At 43.7% G+C, this 21,568-nt stretch overlaps 1 protein-coding gene across 1 annotated transcript in view; it reads left to right on the forward strand.

Moving 5' to 3' along the window:
• LOC141108406 (histo-blood group ABO system transferase-like) overlaps positions 1 to 21,568 on the forward strand; it is a 258,225-nt gene that overhangs the window by 190,996 nt on the left and 45,661 nt on the right. The window contains exons 3-5 of the mRNA XM_073599998.1: positions 16,146 to 16,202; positions 17,199 to 17,261; positions 20,413 to 20,448. Of these exons, the coding sequence (XP_073456099.1) occupies positions 16,146 to 16,202; positions 17,199 to 17,261; positions 20,413 to 20,448 (156 nt within the window). The remainder of the gene's footprint in view (positions 1 to 16,145; positions 16,203 to 17,198; positions 17,262 to 20,412; positions 20,449 to 21,568) is intronic.

Below are 21,568 nucleotides of genomic sequence, written 5' to 3' on the forward strand. Positions count from 1 at the left end.
AAAAACAAAACTGTATGTTATCTAGTGATGCTTAATCTCACTCATATTAATCGCTATGATTATGATCAAAGGGGGGAATGAAGTGGCAACGAGGGTCAGTTTATACGGCCATAGTTATGTGTGTAGTAAGACTGATTTAGAATTTCAGCTAAGAATCATATTTCTTGTATTTCATCCTGAAACTTCTTATGACAGGTTGTGGTTCCTCTTTTTGTGCAAGATCATACTGCAGAGAAACAAAAGTTTTACATAAGGTTTAAAAATATATATGTTTTGCAGAACCTGTATGGGTTAACATGTGTAGGTTGATTTTTAAAAGGTTAGAATGTTTTGTATAACGGAAGTGTACCGCCTGTTCGCTTGTGACGCAATATGCTGAAAATTATATGTACACTGTATCTGACACTCTTGACATGTAGACACTAGTCGGGTCAGCAGGGTCCACTCTTTTGGGCCAAAAAGATGGAATAAATCTCCCATACCAGAGTCCTTTGTCCAACGTCATTTGCTGATATTCTGCTACTTTATAACTTTAGCCCAATTTTTTTGTATAGTGTGAAATATGATGTTACGCTGAGAATCGTGAGAGAATCCTTATCTTTATTCTATGCAAAAAATCATGATTCTCATTTTATCCATAATCGTGCAACTCTCCATGTACCATAGTGATCTTTCTTTCCTACCTTCCATGTACCATAGTGATCTTTCCTTTCTTCCATATACCATAGTGATCCTTCTTTCTTTTTTCATTATACAGTAGTGATCCTTCCTTCTATATAACAGTGATCCTTCCCCTTCTCCAATCTCTCACCCTAAGGGTTGACTCATACTGGAGCACAGTTCAGGAAAGGGGCGCTCCATGTGCATTTCCTGCACTGCATGCAACCATGCTGCCCTTGTGAGATGCACGCGGGTGCCATTAATTGTTAATGGCAGAGTGTTTGCGGTCACAAAACCACATGGTACTGCTATATTATGCGGTTTGGTGTGGTGTGATTTGAAAAAGTAGTGCTTTGCAGAGCGCCCTCATTTGCTTGAATGGGTCGCGGTCAGTGGGCAGTAGTACCTGCAAATGCATCAGGGGATATAACTCCTCTGCAGCCACGAAGCAAAGCATTGCAACTGCAGAATATGTACACCCCCGGCCTCTTCCCCTAAAAGGTGGAGAACTTGGCGAGGAGATGCTGGCTCCACTGCTGTTATTACCAGCAATTACTGGTTGTCAAAATGAAACCCAGGAATTGCTATTTATTTCATACCAGGAGCAGCAGCCTAGGTGGGCATTAAAAGGAAGGCAGTGGGCATGCCCCTTCCTTCTGGACCACACTAGTCAACACACTAGTGGACCACACTAGTCAACATGCCTTTCAGCATTCTCTACACAGAATAAATAATAATAATAATACTCAAATCTCATTACCCTCCTCCCCGATTAAAAAGGGAATTCAAGTAAATTGCAAAATAAAGGAAAGATGTGTTGAAAGCATACCTTTTTACAAAACAGACCAATGGTCCTGTTTGCCAAGGCAGTTCAAGTGACCAACACCTAATGAAGCAAGAGGAATGAAAAGAAAATAGTGAAGGGCCGGCATGACAGGGTGAGAAGGGGAGACAATTATTGGGCTAAAAGGAAGTGAAATAGAAAGGGAATAGGTAGGATTGGCTGGGAACAGCAGGATAGGGAGGGGTTTTGTTTATTTAAGGGGGAATCAGTGGAGGGCCAGTTGTGATAAGAGGCAGTTTCCACACTGCTGGGTGTCACAAAAAATCATGGTCGACATGGACAAGATTCTGGCCCAGCTATGGACGGCTGCCGCGACAAAGGGACCCGAGTGGCTGCACAGCCAGGTGTCCTCCCTTCTAGATGACCAAGCATGCGGGTTGGCGGCAGGGGGCCAGGAACTCCAACGCGCTCGGAGGTCTCGGCCTCCAGAGTGTTCCTCACTTGGATCCTCGCCCGAGCTTTGTGCCAGGCGAAGGAGCCCTGCCTGGGACCCACCGGCGAAGTGTCCACTGGCTTCTGCGGGTGGTGCGCCTAGATGGAATCCTCGCCGTAGGCGGAGCTTGGTGGGCGGGGCAGTGGGACGCACATGCACACCTCCCCCACCTGCTCGGTGGCACTGTCGGAAGCCAGCGGACTCCCCCCCGGCGCTTCGGCGAGGAGGGAGTCTCTGTATGGGAGAAGTGCAGCCACGTCCGCCGGGCTGTTACCAGACACGGCCAGAGGCTCCTGTATGATGGCAGGGCCCCCTGCTGGGAGAGATAGAGGAAGGAAAAGCAGCAGAAAATCAGAGGCTGTACACGGGGAGCAGGACGAGTGGGCAATCAGAGCGGCACTTCGGTGGGCGGATCCGGTGCTGGGAGGAGGGGCCAGAGGCTCCACGGATCCACAGCATCCAGGCCCTCCTCGCCTGGGATGCTTCTGATGGAGGAACAAAAGACTCCGGGAATACAGTCAGAAGATGAGCTGTCTTGCTCAGAAGAGGAGGAGCCACGGAGCCGCACGGCATCAGTGGATTCTCGAGCGGTGGCTGTTGGGGGCTCCCCTAGTCAGCCTGGTAAGTCATCTTCTTTATCTACCAGTTCTTTTAGTGCAGCATTGGGTGGGTTATTGGGGGTAGTGGATGGGAGTAATTCAATGGCTACCAGAGCTGACCACAGGCAGCGACGGGTTCGACGCCTGGACCTCAAGTGGCGGGTATTCCACCTGCCACTTCCGAGACAGATGCGCTGACTTGCTGGGGGGTCTACGGGATTTAGTACGATTTGCAGGGGGAAAAGGGGTACAAGCCCCGCAGGGTTCACTGCGGGTTCTGCCGGGTGATGGGTCTGTTGTGGACGGTGAAGGGATGGGGTCCACCGTGGTGGCCCCTCCCCTCCCTCCGGTCATGGTGGTCACCCCTGCCACCACAAGGCTTACAGTATCACCCCCGGCCTCAGTGTCTGCAGGTGCGGCATCAGGGGAGAAGGCCAGTTCATCGCAGGTTGTCCCGGGAAAAACAGATTCTGTTCGGATTGCCAAAACGCAGCAAAAACGCAAGGTTTACGTGTGCTTTGAGGGGACGTTAGGGGCACATTTAAAACAAGAAGTCCAGGAAAAGATTAGCAAGGGTGAGTATGTGGAGATCTTCTTCTTGCTACCCCTAGAGAAATTTAACTTGGACAGGCGCAAGCCTGACGACACCAAGAAGGAGGATGAAGAAAGGCGGCGGTACAGACTGATTCCTTGGACTTTCGCTAACTAGCTGCAGGCATTTGCCATTATGGCAAGCGTCATTGGGAGAAGAACCCAGAACACTGTTTAGCGCTTTTATGTTACTTGGATGCCATCGGCAAGGCTCACAGAGTCTACGGGGGATCTGCATGGCTACGGTACGATGAGCAGTTTTGGTATCGTAGGGATATCTGTCCGTCCCTCCGCTGGGACAACAAGGACATTAGCCTCTGGATGCGGCTTATGTCCTTGGCGCGGGCCCCAAACCATTTTTTTCCAGGAGGGGCCGGTGGTATAGCTTCCCCCGGACAACCGGCCGCTAAGAAATGAGGTTTCTGTTGACAGTACAATGAGGGTTCATGTAAGTTTGGGGGGGCATGCTGTTTTAAACATGAGTACTCCGGCTGTGGATAAATTGTTGGCACTCAAGGAGGAGATTCGTGGGATATTGGGACTATGCAAGATACAACTTTCGGAAGCTGCAATCTCTGTTGGGTGAGTTTAACTTTGCATGTCGCATTATTCCCATGGGCAGGGTGTTTTGCAGATGGCTGTCTTTTGCCGAAGGTGGCTACAGCGGGGGTTAGGTCTCCTACCCATTTTATCCATCTCAATGGGGAACATCGTGAGGATTTGAGGGCGTGGCACACATTTCTGGAAAGCTATAAATGGAAGACTTTTTTTATATATCCGGGCCGGTGAGCAATTCTGACTTGGAGCTGTTTACGGACGTAGCAGGGTCGACGGGTTATGGAGCCTTCTACCAGGGTCATTGGAGCGTGGAACCCTGGCCGCGTTCCTGGTTAGACTTGGGCTTTCTCCGTAACCTGGTGCTCCTGGAGCTTTTTCCAGTAGTGCTGGCTATAGAAATCTGGGGTGAGCTGTTTCAGAATTTGAAAATTCTGTTAAATTGCGACAACATGGGAGTGGTTCAAGTCCAGTGTTAATTTTGGCAGTGAATTTCGATTTAGTTTTAGTCTTAGCACTAAAATGGCATTTTAGTTTTAGTCCCATTTTAGTCTTCTGCAATTGTTTTAGTTGACTAAATCTCCAGTACATTTTAGTTGACTAAAATTTCCTACGTTTTAGCCGACTAAAATCTCCAGTACATTTTAGTCGTTTAAAATCTATTGGGTGTAATTAAATTGTAATGCATTAGTTAACATTTCTCTACAATTTCCATACTCATTATATACTGCTGGAGTGAAAAATCGAATGTTATTATTTGTGGTATTGAGGTATGAACATCCACTACAGACCAGTGTTAATTTTGAAGTCAAATATCAATTTAGTTTTAGTCTTAGTCTTTTGACTAAAATGGCATTTTAGTCCCATTTTAGTCTTTTGACTAAAATTCCATTTTAGTTTTAGTCGTATTTTAGTCATCTCAGTTTTAGTTTTAGTCATATTTTAGTTGACTAAAATAGTATTCATTTAGTCGATTAAAATGTTTGTCATTTTAGTCAACAAAATTAACACTGTTCAAGTCATTAACTGCATCTCAGTGTCGTCACAACTTGTCATACAGCTGCTGCGCCACATGGTGCTACGTTGTTTGCAGTTGTATATTCTTCTGTATGCTGTCCACCTCCCCGGGGTCATCAATACTTTAGCTGACGCTTTGTCTCAATTTCAGTGGGACAGGTTCCAAGAGCTGGCACCAGTGGCTGAGCAACGGGGGGGTTCCTTGTCCTGGTCGGCTGTGGGAGATTGCCTTGGAGTCATCACTGGATGGATCAGACGGTCGATGAGTGAGGCCACGTGGGCGGCCTACGCCAAGGTATGGCAGGAATGGTTGGGGATGGTTTGGCAAGCCGGGTTGGTCATGCAGGTCCAGAGGTAAGGTGGATAGTCCTTTACGTTGTTTCCAGGAACATTGAGCAGGGTGTGTCGGTGTCTGCCATTGAGCAGAAACTGGCAGGCTTGGCATTTTTTCTTTAAATTACAGAGCTGTGTGGATTTTACAAAAGATTTTTGGGTTCACCAAGCTTTAAAAGGGTATCGTAGGTTGCATAAGTGCAAGGATGCTAGGCTCAACAAGGCCCGTATAAAGGTCAAAGTGGTGGGCCAATTTTTTATTCGTAATGGGGGCACGGTCATCCGCCATATGGAATTGGAGTCATATACTGGGCTGTACCTCAGGGGGGATGGTGTCCACTTATCTGCGGTGGGTATCGATTTATGGTCCCTGGGGCTACAGGATGGGATTCAGCGTGCTTTGCCCTCAAGGGTAAGGTGTCACCCTTTTGGGGCGGTGGTTGGTGTAATGAATGATTTGATGGTGTAAGGAAATACCTATGAGATGGAAGTGTTGGGGACTCATCGGTGGTATGTGCCCCTCTGGTGTATTCCAGTTAACAAGATTTAGCTGGAATATGGTAATGGTTGTAGTGGGTTTTCTCCAAGCTGGTGTGTGATGGCTGGAGGCCTATCATGGCAAAAGGTCCCGCAGTGTAGAAGTGGAACATATTTCAATTTTGGGTTGACGTCACAGACCAACAGGCTGAGTGACTGTTATTTTTGTTTTCAGATGTTTATGTGTTAAAAAATGTTAATTTAAATAATCTTGTTTATAAAATGCTGCTATGGCCATTTGTACTCCATTTCAGGTGTGATTCATTTAGGTAACGTTAAGGGGTGGGGTGAGTACGGTGGTCGGGCAGATATCAAGACGGTTGGGGACATCTGATCTACACTTGTCAAAGCTTTGGCCACATGGTCTAATGCCACGTACACACGGTTGGACTTTTCGTCTACAAAAGTCTGACAGCCCGTCCGACAGACTTTCGGCGGACTTTTGGCGAACTTGCAGCGGACTTGCAGGAGACTTTCTAACGAACGGACTTGCCTACACACGAAATCACACAAAAGTTCGACAGCCTAGTGCGCGGTGACGTACACCAAGTCCGACGAGACTATAAAACGGAAGTTCAATAGCCCGTAGGCTCCTTCTGCTAATCTCGTGTTTATCTCGTGTTTATCTCGTGTTAGTAGAAGTTTGGTGAGAGACGATTCGCGCTTGTGAGACTCGTATTTTTCAGTTCGTTTTAACTGTTGTTCAGTCTGTGCTTGTGAGGTTTGTATCTGCTTTTCAGTGCGTTTGGTCAGTTGGCATTGAGAAATCTTTGTTTTATTGTCCGCTCGTTCCTGATTTTCAGGTCGCTCTTCACAGGCCTTGCTGTTCTTCAGTGCGTTCTGTTAAGTGCGTTCTGACCAGCCGACCGTTTTGAAGCCATGTTACCTGTACGTACTCGTCGTCGAGCTTGTGCATTGTATGTGCTTGGTGCTGTAGTTCATTCTTCAGCCCAAGACCAGTCCATGAACAGGGCGAGGAGGAGTTCATGGACCAAGAATTGGTTGCTCCAGCGTGACCAGTACTGTCACATGCCATTGCTCCGTGAGATCCGTGAGAATAATCCTGAGGATTTCAGGAACTTTCTCTGGATGACGGACCCCGTTTTTGACCGTTTGTTGGCTTTGCTGACCCCCTATATCAGCAGGCAGGATACCTGCATGAGGCAAGCCATCACTCCAGAGCAGAGGCTAGTTGCCACGTTGCTGTACTTGGCGACAGGGAGAAGCCTGCAGGACTTGAAGTTCTCGACAGGCATCTCCCCCCAGGCTCTGGGGATCATTATCCCAGAGACCTGTTCTGCCATCATCCAGGTCCTGCAGAAGGACTATATTAAGGTAAGAATGTTTTCTTTTATTAGCATCACATATTATTTTGTTTAATCTTTGATAATGTAATGTATTTCTTAACTCAAACACTACTTACCATCATTGCAATATAGTGTGAATGTCCCCTTTTTCTCCTCACGCATGCTGGAATTTTTTCCTGTTCTTTTTTGTCATGCATGTATATTTGCCTTCATGTCATAAACTAGATTTCCAACCCCCCCCCCAAAACTCAATCCAAATAGTGTGCGTGTCATAAACTAGATTTCCACCCCCCCCCTAAACTCCATCCAAATAGTGTGCATGTAATTAACTTGATTTCCAACCCCCCCCCCGAAACTCCATCCAAATAGTGTGCATGTAATTAACTTGATTTCCAAACCCCTCCCCCCACCTATAAACTCCATCCAAATAGTGTGCATGTAATTAACTTGATTTCCAAACCCCTCCCCCCACCTAAACTCCATCCAAATAGTGTGCATGTAATTAACTTGATTTCCAAACCCCTCCCCCCACCTAAACTCCATCCAAATAGTGTGCATGTAATTAACTTGATTTCCAAACCTCCCCCCACCTAAACTCCATCCAAATAGTGTGTGTGTCATTAACTTGACTTCCAAACCCCCCCTAATAATTTGCTATAATGTTTTGTGGTGTTGATTTTTACAAAGCAAATATATGTTGCACTTTGCAAAATGCATTTGCACTCTGCAAGTGCATTTGCTCCAGTGCTTTAGTAAATGAGCAGAAGCTCTGCTGATTTCCATCATCCAATTAGGTGCAAGCCACAAAGTGTTTGGATGAATTGCCCTTGCATGTGATTGGGTACTCCTTGCAACATGAAAGCCTTTTTACCTTACCTCATTTACTAAGCTGTTGAGCAACTGCACTTGCAGAGTGGGACAACTGCACAGTCTTGTAGCCCTTAGTCAATAAAACCCTGCGTGTCCTTAAACTTTTAATTAATTTCTAATTTCACCACCCCCTAAAATGTAACAATGTGCCATCAGAGGGGGTGAGCAATCTGATAAGTGTGCCTTTCCATATTATTTATTCAAGAAGATTTCAATTATTTAATGTTATACTGATGCTGGGCAATAATGTTTTAAGTGTATAATGTTGTTGCAATGTTCTTTTATAAATTACTGAGTTTTGTTTTCTTGTTTGATTCCCCAGTTTCCTTCAATGCCACAGGAATGGCAGACTGTGGCATCCCATTTTGCCACCCGTTGGGACTTTCCCAATTGTGGAGGGGCTATAGATGGGAAACATGTCCACATCGTGCCAACACCCCATTCGGGGTCATACTATTTTAATTATAAGGGGTTCCATAGTATTGTTTTAATGGCGGTGGTGTCGGCACACTATGAATTTCTCTATGTGGACGTGGGGAAGAATGGCCGGATGTCGGATGGAGGAGTATTTGCCCAGACGGAGTTCTGCCAGCGTCTCCAGAGTGGTGGCCTGGGATTGCCACCTGATGCGGATAACGTGGAAGGACTCCCCTTTGTCTTCATAGCAGATGAAGCCTTCGCTCTGAGCAAGCACCTCATGAGGCCATTCCCCCAAAGAACCCTCACCCCGGAGAGGAGGGTTTTTAATTTCCGGCTGGCCAGAGCGAGAAGAGTTGTTGAGAATGCGTTTGGGATTCTGGCCAGCCGGTTCCGCCTGTTTCAAACATCCATTAACTTGGCGGAATACAAACTTAATTTTATCATTTTAGCGTGCTGCATCCTGCACAACTTTTTGCACAAACATTCAACAAATTATATTGTGCCAGTTGGGTCTGAGGCCGGACTTATCAGTGACAATCTTACGGGCCTGGATACTGTCCGTACTGGCTTGGCCCCCCAAAGTGCCCGTCAAGTTCGAGAGCAATATGTAAATTATTTTATGGGTAGGGGGGCCATTGCAATGGCCCAGGATATCTAAATTATCAAAATAAAAAAATCTTGATGAAATATTGAATTATATTTATTGCTTGCCTTTCTTTTTGGCTTTCTCATAGGTTATGGTAGAGCACTTGTAGTGCCAAGTGTATTTTCCTTGACTAAATAAGCACCATTGTCACTGTAAACAACTATTTTAAATTTAAACAAACTGATACTGAGCATTGAAATAACAAACCACACATTTAGTTAATTACTAAACAGATGTTTTAATATTCTGTATACATTCATTTATGCATTAGTATAAAATGTTCATAGTCAAAAATATCTCGATATATTTACAAATTTAGAAAAATATAATTAGTTATATTTTTTTTTATTTTAAAATATATTTTTTTTTTTTATTTGGGTTTTAACAAACAGGCCTCTTTTTTATTTATTTATTTATTTTTTTTTTTTAAAAAACAGGCCTCTTTTTTTTTTTTTTTTTTTTGGTTTTTTAAAAACAGGCCTCTTTTTTTTTATTTTTTTTTTATTTTTGGTTTTTTAAGAACAGGCCTCTTTTTTTGTTTTTTTGGGGTTTTTTTTGGTTTTTTAAAAACAGGCCTCTTTTTTTTTTTTAATTTTTTGTAAACATTTTTTTTTTTTTATTTGGGAAAACGGGCCTCTATTTTTATTTTTTTCAAAACAGGCCTCCATTTTTTTTTTTATTTTGTTTTTTTATGTTAAACAGGCATATAATTTCCGCAAAATACAAAAGAGAAGGCCCAGAATGGGGTCAGCAAACCAGGAAATGAAGGACATGATCAATGTTTTTTGGGTTGAAAAAGGGCATTTAGATTCGACCCAAAACATCAATCATGTCCTTCATTTCCTGCTGCATACGATCCAGCCGATTCCGCATTTGATCAATCTTCCCATTCCAGGCCATTATTTGAGCAATTAGTCGTTGGGCACTGTCTGTTGTGAAATAGTCACTTGGACCTAAAATTGAATGAAAAAAGATGTGTTTAGAAATATGCAGACATACATAGTTTACCTTACCATAAGCTGGTGTCTCAGACACTGACCTGGTGGGGTGCCCATGTCGCATACTTCCAAAACATCCTCGGGGGGTGGCGCTGTTGCTTGAATCAAGCACAACCAGATCACCTAAAATAGAGTAAAAAAATTACATAAAATAAAAGGCAGCCATGCATAGATTACCGTAAGCTGGTGTGTCAGACACTCATCTGGTGGGGTGCCCATGTCGCCCACCTCTCCTTCCTCCACATCCTCAGTGGGGCTTGGGCTGATTTCCCAAGTATGTTCTTTCGGCTGGGGGGGACTGGGTTCTTCTTGGCTGAGTATTTTTTCCCCTATGTGAACCAAAAAATTAATATACTTAGCACACAGATATTTTAGTACATAGTAATCTTCAAACATTGTAGTGAAGTGGTGTACAAATTGTTTGTGTAGAGTTCCTAGTTTACTAAATGTTTAATTTTAGAAAGACATAGCGAGATAGATAGATATATCAATATCTATATATCAATATCTAAATATATATAAAAATATCGATCTATCGATCTCTATGTCTCTTTCTCTCTCTCTCTTTCTAGAGAGAGAGATTTTATATATATATACAGAGAGAGAGAGTGAGATTATATATATATATATATATATATATATATATAGAGAGAGAGAGAGAGAGAGAGAGAGAGAGAGAGATCTCTATAGATATCTCTATATATGTAACAAGGTTTATTTAAAGATCGTTTCAAACGATGCAAAAATTGCATAGTAAAGAAAAGCACATGGAGCAATATACAAGGTAATAAACAGAAGATGAACACACGACAAGTACTTACTTTTTTTCAGCACTTTACGGATCCGTCTGTACTGATCCGGCTCCCGGAGTTTGAGGTCGGACCATCTTTTCCGAATCTGATCTTTCGAGCGCTGTACCCCAAAAGAAACATGTAATGTCTTCACCACCTTCGCCATTTTGGCTTTTCTCAAATTTGGCCGGGCGTACGGTCCATACTTCCCATCATAGAATTGCCACCATTTCCACCATCTCTTTAAAGGACATATTGGAGGCCTTAAATCTCGGCTTCCCAGATCGTGACGTTCCGGCCTCCGGGCTTTCGTCGCTACCTGAGGTAGTACACAACTGATGTGTCTCCGCCATTATTCACCCCACTATGTACCGTAGAAAGAATGGGCGGAGAATATGAGTTAAAATCGAACGTCAGGGGCGGGCGACGCAGGCGGAGTTTCACACATGCGCAGTGTATAAAGAGGGGCCTTGCGCACGTGTCGTACGTACGTTCTGTGCGTAGAGTTAAGGGGTGGAGAATATGAGTTAAAATCGAACGTCAGGGGCGGGCGACGCAGGCGGAGTTTCACACATGCCCAGTGTATAAAGAGGGTTCTTGCGCACGTGTCGTACATACGTACGTTCTGTGCGTAGAGTCAAGGGCGGGGTATATGCGTAAAGAAAAAGAACGTCAGGGGCGGGCCAAGCAGGAGGAGTATTACGCATGTGCAGTGTATAAAACGTTGTTACGTATTGTGTCGTACGTACGTTCTGTGCGTAGGTGATAGTGGACCGGGACGCTACAAAACGAAGGTAATTTTAAATTTATAAATTTGGTCAAAACTTTGTAGCAAGCAGCCTATATGGCTTGACAGATTGATGAGGCCTACATATGGATAAGATGATGAGGGTTTAGCAGAAACATAAGTGTTTTTTGTCTTTTGTCTTTATCTTTTACAGACATTATGAATGCCCAATTTAAAGATCCAGAATTTTTGTCAGCTTTCATAGACAAATATAGAGAGATGAGGAATCTGTGGGAGGTCAAACACCCTCAATATTATTTGAAGCATGTCAGGAAGTCAACGCTGGAGAGACTTCTGACATTTGTCCAGACGACCTTCCCGGAAGCAACAATGGAGACATTGTTAAAGAAAATTGGGATCTTGAGGAACATGTATAAGAGGGAGCATAACAAGATCCAGGAATCCATGAGATCAGGAGCATCAGCAAATGATGTTTATGTACCCAGGCTGTGGTACTACAATAAACTACGGTTTCTTGATGACCAGACTGAAGCCAGGGCATCACTTTCAACCCTTCCCTCCACCCTTCCCTCCACCCTTCCATGCACTCTTCCATGCACCCTTCCCTCCACCCCAGCAGAGGCTGATGAGGACCAAGCTGGGTCTTCCATCCTGGATGAACCGGATGTGACTATCTGGAGTCAGGTAAATTAATTTCACAAATATTTACTGTCCTAATATTAATGATGTTAACTGGATGTTATAATTGATTCAAATAATTTTCGCCTAAAAATGATGTAGACATATCAATTGACAGTAGTGGCTAAATATGTTTGTCACCTGCTTCAAAAAATTAGGGTGTCTGATTTCTAGACTCTTTTATTAAGAGATGTATTCACTGTGTCATTGATGAACCCAAAAAAAAAAAAAACTAAAACTATGTCCCTTTTTTATACACGGGATGAGGGCAGCCAGGAGGAATGTGGGGAAAGTGGCAGGCAGGAGGAGACCGGGCCCATGGACAAACCTGGAGGAGGCCGGATACAGCATCATCCTGGAGGAGGCCGGATACAGCATCATCCTGGAGGAGGCCGGACCCAGTGTCAGGCAGGAGGAGGCCGGACCCAGTGTCAGGCAGGAGGAGGCCGGACCCAGTGTCAGGCAGGAGGAGGCCGGACCCAGTGTCAGGCAGGAGGAGGCCGGACCCAGTGTCAGGCAGGAGGTGGCTGGGCCCAGTAAGAGCCTGACACAATCACAAGTGCCTCCCCTCTGCCTTCCAAAAAAAAGGGCCAGGAAGGGGACGGTGACACAGGAGGCATCCCTGCGCCTCATGCGAGAGGCCACCCATTTTTTAAGGAGCCCCCCCGAAGCTGAAGAGGCCTATGGGTGCTACTTAGCCAGCAGGCTGCTTCAAATGGAGTGGGGCCAACGACTCATTTGTGAGAGACTGTTTGGGGAAAGAATACAGAAGGGGCTGCAGGGCACGCTAACCAGCAACACACAACTACATGAGACAGCCCCCCTCCTCCTCCTCCTCCTCCTCCTCCTCCTCCTTCTCCTCCTGCCACAACTCAAACACCAGAGCCACAGCCTCCAAAGAAGGCTGCAGTGAAGGGTGCAGGGCAGCGTGGAGGAAAGGCTGCAGGGAAGAGAAGAAAGTGATGACCTGGGTTCAGTCTGGTCTAACAGAAGACGCAGGCTGTTGTAGTACCACAGTCTGGGGACATCTATATCATCTGCTGCTGCTGTTGATCTCTGGGATTCCTGGACCAGATTGTGCTCCCTCTTATATGGACTCCTCAAGATCCCAATTTTCTTGTCCACAGACTTTTTCCAGCGTTGACTTCCTCTTTATTTTATTTAGACCATGAATAAATGGATATTTGAGTTTATGAAAAGACTTTATGTGTTTTATTTTAAATCATTGATTTAGACACAATGTCAAATTAACAAGGGACAACAATCTCCTGGAGGTTGCAAAAACATACAAAAAAAACATTAATAATGTTCTAGTGGTAACTTAAAAAAAAAAAATTGATACATAACCAAAAACGGTTCTTTGTGTTAACTTTATATACAAAAGAAAAAATCACAATAAACAAAAAAATGGTTCTTTGTGGTAAGTTAAAAACAAACAACATTAAAAACAAACAAAAATGAAATCAAAATGTATTTGTGTTCAATTTAAGAAATACAAAACTAAAAAATAAATAAATAAATAAATAAATAAATAAAATGGTTCTTTTTGGTAACTTTACAAACACAAAAAAACTCAAAAAAAAAAAAAGCTAGATAAAGATAAAATAAGTTCGCCAACAATCATAAAATAAACATCTGGAGAAAATCTAAAATAAAAGATGACTCCACCAAAAAAAACAAGTGTAAAAATTATTATTAGTATGGAGACATTGATCTCATGAATGATATAGTATTCTTTTTAAAAACAAAGAGAAAAAGAATCCAGAAATCAGTTTGGGAGAACTCTGAATATGAACAGCAAAACATCTTCGTTCTTATAGCATTATTAAAGAAGACATTAATGCGCTGCATTCAACGATCACAGATTTTGCAGCGTGAGGAATGTGCTACCTACAATACGAACACTAGTTTTACTAGACCGAGTGCTTCCGTTTAGTTTTTGCATATGAGCATGCGTCGTTTTTTTGTCCGTCGGACTAGCATACAGACGAGCGGATTTCTGGGTCCGGCGTAGTTACAACGTAAAGATTTGAAGCATGTTTCAAATCTAAAGTCTGTCAGATTTGAGGCTGCAAAAGTCCGCTGAAAGTCCGCTGAAAGTCCGGGGAAGCCCACACACGATCGGATTGTCAGCCAGCTTTAGTCCGTCGGCGTCCGTCGGACTTTTGTAGACGAAAAGTCAGACCGTGTGTACGCGGCATAAGTCTAGAGGGTGATGCTCAGGCAGAACTCCACAGTAAATGCTATTAATTGTAATTATCAGCATCAATCACATCACCTGCCGCTGTTTACAGACCAGAGCAATGCTTTCTTTACAGAAGGCTCATTTTGAAATCTTTTTTTGTTTTCTTGTTAAATTAAATACACATTGATCAGCCATAACATTATTACCACTGACAGGTAAAGTGAATAACATTGATTATCTCATTACAATGGCACCTAAAAGTTGGTGAGATATGTTAGGCAGAAAGGGCCAGCTTGTAATGACTAGACAACTGGGTTGAAGCAACTCCAAAACTACAGCTCTTGTGGGATGTTCCTGCAGGACCGACCAAAAGTGGTACACGGAAGGAAAACCAGTGAACTGTGACAGGGTTATGGGCAGCTAAGACTCATTGATGCAATTGGGAAGTGAAGGCTGGCCAATGTAGTCTGAGCTATGGTAGCTCAAATTGCTGAAAAACGTAATGCTGGTTCTGATAGACAGGTGTCAGAACATACAGTGTATTGCAGTTTCTTATGTATGGGGCTGTGTAGCTGCAGACCAGTCAGGGTGCCCATGCTGACCCGTGTCCACAGCCAAAACTGCCTACAATGGGCATGTCAGCATCAGAAGTGGACCACAGAGCAATGGAAGATGGTGGCCTGCTCTGATGAATCAAGTTTTCTTTTACATCATACAGATGATTGGGTGCATGTGTGTCACTTACCTGTCGAAGAGAGGCAAGCGGGCGGAGGCTTAAAGGATCTGCTATTGATGGCTTAGGAAAAAAAAGACAATATGGTGTGGTGCTTGTTTTTCTTACATTAGTTGTATCCTATTTATAGGATATAAGCATGGTGGGGGCAGCTGCATTTGGTAATAGACCCATAGCGCAGAATTATGAATTGCTTGGTGCCAGATACCACAGCACACCTGCAGAGGTCTAGTGGAGGTCATGTCTCGATGGGTCAGAGCTGTTTTGGTGGCGAAAGTGGGACCTACTCAATATTAGGTGGATGGTCACAATGCAATAGTACACATGCACATTCTTTAAAGCAACTTATTACATTAATCCTAAATGTCCATAAACACATAAAATATTCAAATAACCCATTGTTTAGCAAATTTTGCCCCTTTGTGACATCCACCACCATAGGAAAGGGGCTCACCCCACTTGTTGATGTTGTAATTAAAACGGTGTTTTCCGCCTAGGGAAAAACTTTTTAAAGTCAGCAGCTACAAATACTGCAGCTGCTGACTTTTAATATATAGACACTTACCTGTCAAGGGAGCCCATGATATCGGCACCCCAGCCGATTTTCAGATCAGTTGTCAGGCACTGCCATTCATCATAAGGGAAACCGGTGGTGAAGCCTTTGGGCATCACAGCCGATTCCCCCCGCTACGCATGCGCAAAGTTTGCCGCGCTTTCTAACTGGCCCGGTGGTGGAGGGGGGGGGGCAATCTTCCGAGGGATGGCACTGTGGCGCTGTCTCCCGGAAGTGGGGAACAGTGCCTGTCAAAAAAAAAAAAGGTACCCGTCCCCCCCTTCCCCCGAAAGGTGCCAAATGTGGCACCAGAGGGGGGGAGGAAGCAGATAAGCGGAGGTTCCACTTTTGGGTGGAACTCCGCTTTAACACGTCATAGGTCTATTTCCCCAAATTTCTCAATAAATGGGTGTATACTGTATATCCTATCTCAGGAGGAGTTTTGGGTCTGCTATCGGTTGACATTAATCTAGCAGCCTAACTGGCCTTGTAGTGACCAACTGATTCACTCCTCTGCTTGTGTGTAGGCTGTCCTGCAAGCCACATGGGTTACACAGCATGGTAGATAGGTATAGCTGAATAAGAGGAGTGTCTTTCTATTTAAGCAATCTATTTCACATGTTTTTAATTTGCACAATTGCTTTTAGGTATGGAAACAAATCCATCAGATCACATTATGAATCTCTGCTTCGTTGTAGCCAAAAGTAAGTAATTTGTTTGTTTACTAGAGGCAGGGCTTTTTTTCAGTGGGAACGCGGGGGAAAGCAGTTTTGGCACCTTCTGGACTGACTGTATGTAATGGTAAGGGATGCTGGGATGTGCTGCAGGGTATTGGTGCTCACTGCTGGGGGATCTATTCTAGCTGGAGGGGATATATTTTTGCAGGGCGGGTCTATTAATGCTAAGGAGGTCTATTGTTGCTGGTGGGGGACATATTGTTGCTGGGAGTGGGTCTTATGGTGCTGGGGGTCAGTTGTTGCTGAAAGAGATCTATTGTTGGGGGGAGGGGTCTATTGTTGATGGCTCCCGGAGAGTCTATTATTGCTGGCTGTGCGCAGATCTGTTGATGCTGCTGGGAGTCTATTGTTGCGGGGGGAAATTTTGTTGTGGGTTGCTCCATTGCTGTTAGGGGTATCTATTGTTGCTGGCTGCAGGGGATCTATTTTACTGCTTTTCTTGATATCAGTACCAAATTCCATACAAATTACTTAGCAACACAAAATGATACTTGGTTCTGTATTGTCTAAAAGGGGCGGTACTGGGAGGTGGGTAGGGGATGGAACCAAGGGATGGAACCAAGGGATGGTGCTTGGAAGTGGGTAAGGACGGAGAAAAGGGGTGACTCGGAAAGGGGGAATTCCTGCACCTATTGCCCTGACTAGAGGAACCTATAGAAGGCCTGTACTGAGAAAATTTGTAGGTTGCTATTGTGGAACTCAGTTTCAAAGTGCCAATTGCCTGGCTGGGGGGACCACGTACTGCACAAGAGCGGATTAAAAATAGGTAAGTATACACCTCCTTTTTTTTCACAGGTTAGGAAGGACAGGTAGGAGGAGGGTTGGGGTGGAGGAAAGGCATTTTTAAGACTAGTAAGTGCTAGACTGGAATTCTACTTTAAATTCTCTTTTTCAGGTCCACTTTAATATGGTGGGGGATGGACATTGTCAGGAGGTAACTATGTATCTGCATTCTCTACACAGACCCAGTATTGCAACAGAAGACATCTCAACACGGGACCCTTTAACTGTAGTGGCAATTGGAAGGTAAGGTTTTGATCTTTCCTGCCTTCCATGTACCATAGTGATCCTTCCTGCCTGCTGTGTACCATAGTGATCCTTCCTTCCTTCCATGTGCCATAATGAGCCTTTCCTGCCTTCCATGTGCCTTCCACGTGTCATAGTGATTTGTCCTGCTCTCCATGTACCATAGGAATCCTTCCTGCCTTCCATGTATCATAGTGATCCTTCCTGCTTTCCATGTGCCATAGTGATCCTTCCTGCCTTCTATGTGTCATAGTGATCCTTCCTGCATTCCATGTGTCACGGTGATCCTTCCTGCCTTACATATGCCATAGTCATTCTTCCTGCCTTCCATGTGTCATAGTAATCCTTCCTGCCTTCTTTATACCATAGTGATCTTTCCTGCCTTCCATGTGCCATAGTCATCCTTCCTGCCTTCCATGTACCATAGTGATCCTTCCATGTGCCATAGTGATCTTTCCTTCCATGTGCCATAGTGATCTTTCCTGCCTTCCATGTGTCATAGTGATCCTTCCTGCCTTTCATGTGCCATAGTGATCCTTCCTGCCTTCCATAGTGCACCGCAGGTCACTGTCTCCCAGAAATGTCCCTCATTCTCAAGTTCAGAAGTTTGGAGGTATGCTAAAACACCAGTGCAGAATGTATAAAAAATACACACAAAAGAAAAAACTAGCAGGTGCGCTAATCAACAGTTTGGTATAGCCCTTCAGCTGGCTAATGGTAATAATTAGACAAGTCAAAGGGCGCTGCTGCTTTCTGTGGATCTTCTGGGTGGCAGGAACACATCTAGACAAAACACAAAAGAAGAGAGCGCAAAGCTGCCCTAGTGTAGATACAATATAAGGATTCCACTGTGGCTGCACTCCTATAAACACTTCAAGATCCCGACAGGGGAAGGAGGAGCTGTGGACCTTCAACCTAGCTGCCCGAATCATGGCAGCACATCAAAGGCTATCAACCACCACGCTCGACGTGCAGATCCAATGCGCTTGCGTCCGGTCTAGCCAGCGCTGCTCACACGAGGACACACTGTCTCAGATCTTGAGGGGACACAGGGGTAGGGAAGGCAAAAAATACTTATAGGCATTGGTTACAGCGGTGGGACTATAGCAACTTGATAGATAAAACATAATAGATTCCTTACAGATGGTAATTTATACAAGAGGTAGTTCCTAATCATAAATTATTTTCCCCTCCCTCCTCCTGTTATATTTTAGTTCATTTTTCTACATATCTCCTTATGAAACTCACATGTGCAATTTATGGGAGAGGAAAGTGAATATTGTATATATAATATTGCACTAAAATAATAATTTCCTTTCTTAATGGGAGTAGTATGCTCTCTGTCTCATGGTCGATCCCTTAATTAGCATAATTAAGCATATTCAAATTAATAACTTTTTTAACATATTAGTATTTGCTGGGAGCAGATACATCTTTATAAATTGTTTAATTGTTTTTATTACCACCTGTTAAGGAATCTATTAAAATGTTTTATCTATTAGGTTGCTATAGTCCCAGCGCTATAACCAATGCCTATAAGTATTTTTTGCCTACCCCTGTGTCCCCTAAAGATCTGAGACAGGGGAGGCATCACCATGAGGGCGTCTCTCTTCCCCCATAAATTGGCGAGTTACTAGTGAGTTAATGGGTATGACCTGAGGAAGGAGGCCATGCCTCTGAATCGTGTTGTCATGGCAACTGTGTGACGTCCTCACTCTTTCCCACCCTGTATCCTGCTCATGTGGGTTTGTGTGTCCTCAAAGAGCAGTGCCTTAAGTTGCTATAGTCCCACCGCTTTAACCAATGCCTATAAGTATATTTTGCCTTCCCTACCCCTGTGTCCCCTCAAGATCTGAGACAGGGAAAGCGTCACTCTCTTCTCCCCTGTATCCTGCTTGTGTGAGTTTGTGTGTCCTTGAGGAGCAGTGCTGGCTGGACCAGACGCAAGCACATTAGAATCTGCATGTCGAGCGTGGTGGTGGATAGACTCGTATGTGCTGCCAGGACTTGGGCAGCTAGGTTGAACGTCCACGGCTCCTCTTCCCCTGTCGGGATCTTCAGGAGGTTATAGGAGAGCGGCCACAGTGGAATCCTTATGCTGTATCTATCTTCACACAATGTTAGTTTGACCATTGTAGTGTTTTTAACTTTACCATATTAAAGCAGAGTTACAATAGGGGGGCTTTGTGCTCTCTTCTTTTGTGTTTTGGCAGACTGTACTATGGAGCTGTACAAAGGTTCAGGCCATACAAAGGTTTAGGCTGTACAATGCTTCAGGCTGTAATACCTTACTTAACCACTAAGCCACCGCCCACCGTAATATGACGGCAGGACGAGGCTTCTGTTGTTCTGGGCGGACGTCATATGACGCGATCGCCCTCCCGAGCCATATATTTATTATAGCAAAAAGTAAAAAATATTGTGTTTTTTCAAAATTGTCCCTCTTCTTTTGTTTATAGCGCAATAAATAAGAACCGCAGAGGTAATCAAATACCACCAAAAGAAAGCTCTATTTGTGGGGAGAAAATGATAACAATTTCATTAGGGTGCAGTGTAACATGACCGCGCAATTGTCATTCAAAGTGTGACAGCGCTGAAAACTGAAAAATGGCTTGGGCAGGAAGGGGGTGAAAGTGCCCTGTATTGAGGTGGTTAAACACTTCCCACATGCATGGTTAACAGATCTCCATGTCCCAACTCCAGGTCCCGTTACAGGTAGACACCTCCTCTACCAATGATCACATTACAAGACGTGTGGTGCCAAAAGAAATGAGCCCCGGGGAACATTCCTCTTTACACCCTCACAATGGGAAGTGATCTCGTCTCCGACCAGTGCAACCACTGCAAGCAATAAACCCCACTGATACTGGACATAAATACATACATGTCTACAATGACTCTATTTTCACCTGAAAACATACACATGTTCACATCAATGCACAGAAATAATAGCTTATACCTGAGTATATACCTCTGGCTAGCTGTAAATTCCATCCTGGGTGGGGATAAATGCAGGGATTTTATGCTAGAGTATATTTTTAGCCTCAAACGACCTGTGTGCATGAGGGCTTTTTATGTTTTATTTAAACACAACTCTAACATATTAATACAACTTGATCTTTTAAACTGATTTTTTTTTGTTCTTCTACAGAATGTTGTATGACAAGCCACAGACCTTTAAACCACCGTGAGTTTGTTTTGTTGATTATACAGCATCGTTTAGCATGTGAGCCAGATATATTCAAGAACATTGTTTTCAGGCCCTCTCTCTCTCTTGCGTGCTTGCTCTGTCTCTTTTCTTTTTCCTCTAGTTCTTTTTCTCTTATTTCTATTTAACCTTTTCTTTCTTTTTCTTTCATTTTTATTTGTCTCTCAATCTCATATTAATCATTGGAAATCAGTCCCAAACGTTTTTGTACAATTGTTTTTATTTGTGGTTAGTACAAAAAATGCAGTTAAAAAAATAAATCATTCTAAGAATTTTAGGTAGTTGTGAAGTCAATACATAACATTTTAATTGCTCAAAATGTGTTGAAATAATCTGTATTTCTAAAAATTTACAAAAACGGTGCTTATCTACCTTTTCTGAGCATTTTGGATAGGTTACATTTCCCCGTTTCAGCATATCACAGACCTGCAAGTGGGCGGGGACACATTAAAGGCACGTGTTATTGATAGTAAGGCAGGGGATCGGCTGGCTGGGGAAGTTTCTGCCGGTCTAGAAAGGAGAGGTGGGTGAGGGGGGGTGGATACAAGCTGACAATGGCAGGGCATATTTTTATTTAAAAAAGCACAGTTCAAAGCCCTAAAAAATACAGATTTATTAAGTGTTATTTTTAAGGTTACAAACACTTTAGGACTGCATTCACAATTGAGCATTTCCTAAATGGTGCAAAATCATGTGTTTTTGCACACTTTTAGGAAATACACAAAAATGTGTATCACACTTGCAGTGCAACTCATTGTTAATGTCACTCCAAGTATGGCAAACAGAAGAGTGGGAAAAATGTGTCAAATTTAGCAAAATGTGTAGACAAAAAACACGTTGTTATCCGTGTACTATATTTGAGATTTAATATCTCTCAGATATGATTTGGGTTAAATGAGAGTTCTTTGACCATGAGTGAAAGTTTTAATACAATAACATTTATTGGTGAGTAGTTGAAAGTCTATCTAATACACAACCATCTATCTATAGCAGTGATGGGGAACCTTGGCACCCCAGGTGTTTTGGAACTACATTTCCCATGATACTCATCTACACTGCAGAGGCCATGAGCATCATGGAAAATGTAGTTCCAAAACAT

The sequence above is a fragment of the Aquarana catesbeiana genome, linkage group LG09 (assembly GCF_042186555.1).
Source record: "Aquarana catesbeiana isolate 2022-GZ linkage group LG09, ASM4218655v1, whole genome shotgun sequence".
Taxonomy (NCBI): domain Eukaryota; kingdom Metazoa; phylum Chordata; class Amphibia; order Anura; family Ranidae; genus Aquarana; species Aquarana catesbeiana.